At 46.8% G+C, this 4666-nt stretch overlaps 1 protein-coding gene and 1 pseudogene across 1 annotated transcript; both read right to left on the bottom strand.

The window, feature by feature from the left end:
• Positions 1–3047: 3047 nt before the first annotated feature.
• On the bottom strand, positions 3048–3490 carry LOC129009901 (destrin-like; annotated as a pseudogene).
• A 274-nt stretch (positions 3491–3764) lies between these two features.
• On the bottom strand, positions 3765–4397 carry LOC129010357 (large ribosomal subunit protein eL13-like). Its single transcript, XM_054444498.1, has one exon. The coding sequence runs from the start codon at positions 4314–4316 to the stop codon at positions 3879–3881; it is 438 nt and encodes a 145-aa protein (XP_054300473.1). The 5' UTR covers positions 4317–4397; the 3' UTR covers positions 3765–3878.
• Positions 4398–4666: the final 269 nt, after the last annotated feature.

The raw sequence follows: 4666 nt of genomic DNA, 5'->3' as shown, positions 1-4666 counted from the left end.
GGCAACAGAGCAAGACTCCATCTCAAAAAAAAAAAAATTTACTGGTGAAAAGGCCATTCCAGAATACCATGAGGTTGGTGGTTGGTATCTTCTGGGGAAAGATGCCTAACTGCATTTAATATTTCCAAACTAGAAACACAAGTCCCTGGTTTGAAAGCAACTCATGATCTTGTGAATGCTATTCCCCTCCACCCTTTGCCCTTGCCCCCAAGTGCAGTGGCAGTGTAGTTCTACAGGGCTGTCATTCTACAAATCCTGGTGCCCTTTAAAAACAAACAAAGAAACAAACAAACAAAAAACAGCGGTACGGTGGCTCACTCCTGTAATCCCAGCCTTTGGGAGGCTGAGACAGGCAGAGCACTTGAGGTCAGGAGTTCAAGACAGCCTGGCCAACACGGTGAAACCCCATCTCTATTAAAAATACAAAAATTAGCCAGGCGTGGTGGCTCACCCCTGTAATCCCAGCTACTCGGGAGGCAGAGACAGAATTGCTTGAACCTGGGAGGGAGAGTTTGCAGTGAGCAGAGATCGGGCCACTTTACTCCAGCCGGGGCTACAAAGCAAGACTCTCTCATAAAAAAAAAAAACAAACCTGCCTGTGCTCTAGCAATCAAATGCAAAGTCCCGGGTGACTGTAGTACTTTCCCTGATTCAGTTTCAAATATCTTCATTCTAGAAGTCAAGCAGGACCTCAAAGACAAAAAATTTGGCTTTGTGCTGCAGGACACAACAATACCACACTGATGTACCACACACTTTATGAATGTGCACATAAAGGCATTGAATGAAGTTTTCCTGTCCCAACATTACTCCATCCTTCACTCTGCTGATCTAAGCATTATTTGCTGTTTCAAAGCCACATACATTAGGTTGAGATTCTCCCTTGACTCCCAGAGCCATGGATGCTGACCCTAATCTTAATGTGGTAAAGATCTGAAAGTCCTTCCATATTGCTAGTTGCATCATTTCTATTTAAACAGGCAATGGGAGGCCAGGTGTGGTGTCTCGCGCCTGTAATCCCAGCACTTTGGGAGGCTGCAGATCCCTTGAGTCCAAGAGTTCAAGACCAGCCTGGGCAACATGGCAAGACCTCATCTCCACAAAAAATTAGCTAAACGTGGTGGTGCGCACCTATAGTCCCAGATACTCAGGAGGTGGAGGCAGGAGGATCACCTGTGCCTGGGAAAGTCGAGGCTGCAGTGAGCCGTGATCATGCTACTGCACTCCAGCCTGGGCGATACAGCAAGACCCTGTCTCAATAAATAAATAAATAAACAAACAGGTAATGGAAGCAATGAAGCCTGACAGTCAATGCATGTGGAAAGAATGTGTTCATAATTTTAAGGGTTTCTTTCCCTTTTTTTTTGGTTTTTTGAGACGGAGTCTTGCTCTGTCGCCTAGACTGGAGTGCAGTGGTGTGATCTCGGCTCACTGCAACCTCCACCTCCTAGGTTCAAGCAATTCTCCTGACTCACCTTCCCAAGTAGCTGGGATTACAGGCATGTGCCACCATGCCTGGCTAATTTTTGTATTATTAGTAGAGATATTGTTTTGTATTATTAGTATTATTTCACCATGTTGGCCAGGCTGGTCTTGAACTCCTGACCTCAACTGCTACACCCACCTCGGCCTCCTAAAGTGCTGAGATTATAGTCGTGAGCCGCCACGCCTGGCCAAGGGTTTCTATTGACAAAGAAGTGAAACTCATTGTGCAAGTCACCTAGCAAGTGGATCATGATGGCTTTGTTTATACATCATTGAGGAAGAAAGTAAAGAACTTCTTGGCCTGGCCAGGTATGGTGGCTCATGCCAGTAATCTCAGCACTTTGAGGGACTGAAGCCGAGGATCCCTTGATCATAGCTTAAGGTGACAGTGAGCTATTTTGCCACTGCACTGCAGCCTGTGGGACAGAATAAGTCCCAGTCTCTAAAATATAAGGAAACAATCATAAAAATAAAGAAGTTTTTGAGAGCCACAGAGAAACACAAATAAAAAATCTTGAGGAACTGATAAAATCACCCTCAGGAGAAAAGGAAAAGACCAATCTAAAGCTTCGTAAATTTACTGAAGTGTTTCATGCTGCAAAATATCTGAATAATTTTTTTTTTTTGCATTATTGCTGATATGTTACAAGTCATCTTTTTTTTTTTTTTTTTTTTTTTTTTTTTTTTTTTTTTTGAGACAAGAGTCTTGCTGTGTCGCCCAGTTTGGAGTTCAGTGGCACAATCTCGGCTCACTGCAACCTCTGCCTCCCGGCGTCAAGCAATTCTCCTGCCTCAGCCTCCCTCGTAGCCAGGACTGCAGGCACACGCCACCATTCCTGGCTAATTTTTTGTATTTTTAAAGTAGAGATGGGGTTTCACCATGATGCCCAGGCTGGTCTTGGACTCCTGAGCTCAAACAATCCACCCACCTTCGCCTCCCAAAGTGCTAGAATTACAGGCGTGAGCCACCGCGTCTGGCTATTTTCTTTTCTTTCTTTCTTTTTTTTTTTTTTAAAAAAAAAACAACTTTAGACTTTAGATATATTTAGGGCTGTTTGCATATGTTTATAGAGTATTTCGTTTACTCTAAAAGATCACAAGACAGCTCCCCTCAGTGAGACCCTGGCCTAAATACATTTGCTGTGTTTATATAGCAAGAGGATAACATTAAACGTGGAAGCTTTCAATTTGTGGCACTGAATGATGATCTACACAGGGCATCCTTCAAAGGCTACAATTAAGGATCTACTGGCCAGGCGCGGTGGCTCACACCTGTAATCCCAGCACTTTGGGAGGCCAAGGAGGGCGAATCACGAGGTCAGGAGTTTGAGACCAGCCTGACCAATATGATGAAACCCTGACTCTACTAAGAATACAAAAATTAGCCAGGTGTGGTGTCACACGCCTATAATCCCAGCTACTCAGGAGGCTGAGGCAGGAAAATCGCTTGAACCTGGGAGGCAGAGGTTGCAGTGAGCCGAGATCTCGTCACTGCACTCCAGCCTGGGTGACAGATCAAGACTCCATCTCAAAAAAAACCAAAAAGCAAAAAAAAAAAAGGATCCACCTAACTTTTCAGCAATACAAGCCCGATTGAGATCTTCTGGTCTGTTTGTTTCCCATTCATGTTTTATGCCTTGAAATTTCTTTTTGATTGCATCCTTGGAGCTTGTATAGATCATTTTACTTTTCAGAGGTGCTAGTTCTGATGCCCACAAGAAAACATCAATTCTTCTGGATTCTTTTGTTTCAAAGCTTGCATCATACAAAGCATAGCGACAATCTTTTTCAGGAAGAATTCCCACAAAATGCTTGAAAGGCTCAGCTATAGTTACACCAACATCTCCAACCAAGATCTCTTTCCAACTTGTCCAACCAAGATCTCTTTGCCTTTTACATGATGCACTTTTTGTCTGCACTGAGACAAAAAAATAACAGCCTTTGTTCTTTTCTTGATTTCTTCTGGTGTGGAGCATTTACAAACTCTCATGTCATAAAAAATGCGACATACTTCATCAGCAACTTGCACTCCTGAGGCACGTTGTTCAGAGTTCTGCTCTTCCGAGCTTCCAGTCTTTACATTCAATTTCCTATCTCACATCTCCAGTTGTATGTCTCAAAGCATCTGATGCACAACAGGTCATCTTCGCCCGCCACCACAGGGACGCGGGGGAGGAACTGGCGGGTAGTGAATCCGGGCAGCGTCCTCCTCATGGCTGTGGGACCGAGAGACGCAGCACGGAGCTGATGCAGCGGCTCGAGCCTACCCCTGTTTTTTGTTTTTTTTTAAACATCCTCTTCTACAGCTTCCTTGGCTCTTTGTGCCTACATGCCGAAGAGCTGGGCATTTGCAGGGGCCATACAGAGACTAGCAAGGCCTGGAAGTTTTCCTCCTAGTCAGTGATGACTCTGGCTTTCTCCTTCTTGTAGACATTGCCAATGGGCATTTCTGGTCCTGTCAGCTGAGTATCCAGTTCGAGTTCTTCAGCAGAACTGTCTCCCTTCTTGGGGGCCAAGGGCTTCCTGGGGAAGAGGATGAGCGAGGAGCAGTACTCCTTCAGCCTCTGCACCTTGGCCTGCAGGGCCTCAGTGGACTGGTCCCTCCTCCTTGTATCCTCAGAGATGTCAATGGTCTGGGCCACCTTCTTGTGAATGCCAGCCACCCTTAACTCCTCCAAGCTGAGGCCCCTGCCAGCTCGTGCTTTGTAGTGATGCCTCAGCATGGGGCACCTTACTATGGGTGGATGGGCCCATATGAGTGGGCCATGCAGCCTGCTTTTGCTGGAGAGCTTGCTTCTGCAGATCTGCCCCATGGGCTGGCTGAGCCACATGGCCGCACCACTGCCAGTCCTTGTGGAAGTCGGGCTTCAGGATCATGCCATTCTGGCTGGGTGCCCTGGCTCCCTACAGCCAAGGGGATAGCGAAAGAGAGGAGGGGAGCAAGTGAGGGACCACCCACGGCCATGTGCACCCACCTGGCCACTGCCACCGCCCTAGTCCTCCAGCCTGGCCACGCCCACAGAGCCTGGTCTGGCCAGAGGCCTTCGACGATGAAGAGGCCCCAGCTTGGGCCAAGGTCCCTTCATGGCTCCGTTGGTGACAATGCTAGGCCTAAGGCGGTGGACAGAGCCCGATGACCCCCGACAGTGCTGGAACTCTGAATGATTTAATTTCTGAATAA

This window comes from Pongo pygmaeus, chromosome 10 (genome assembly GCF_028885625.2).
Source record: "Pongo pygmaeus isolate AG05252 chromosome 10, NHGRI_mPonPyg2-v2.0_pri, whole genome shotgun sequence".
NCBI classification, from domain to species: domain Eukaryota; kingdom Metazoa; phylum Chordata; class Mammalia; order Primates; family Hominidae; genus Pongo; species Pongo pygmaeus.
The sequence above is the reverse complement of the archived record's forward strand: the minus strand, read 5'-3'. Positions and strand labels throughout refer to the sequence as shown.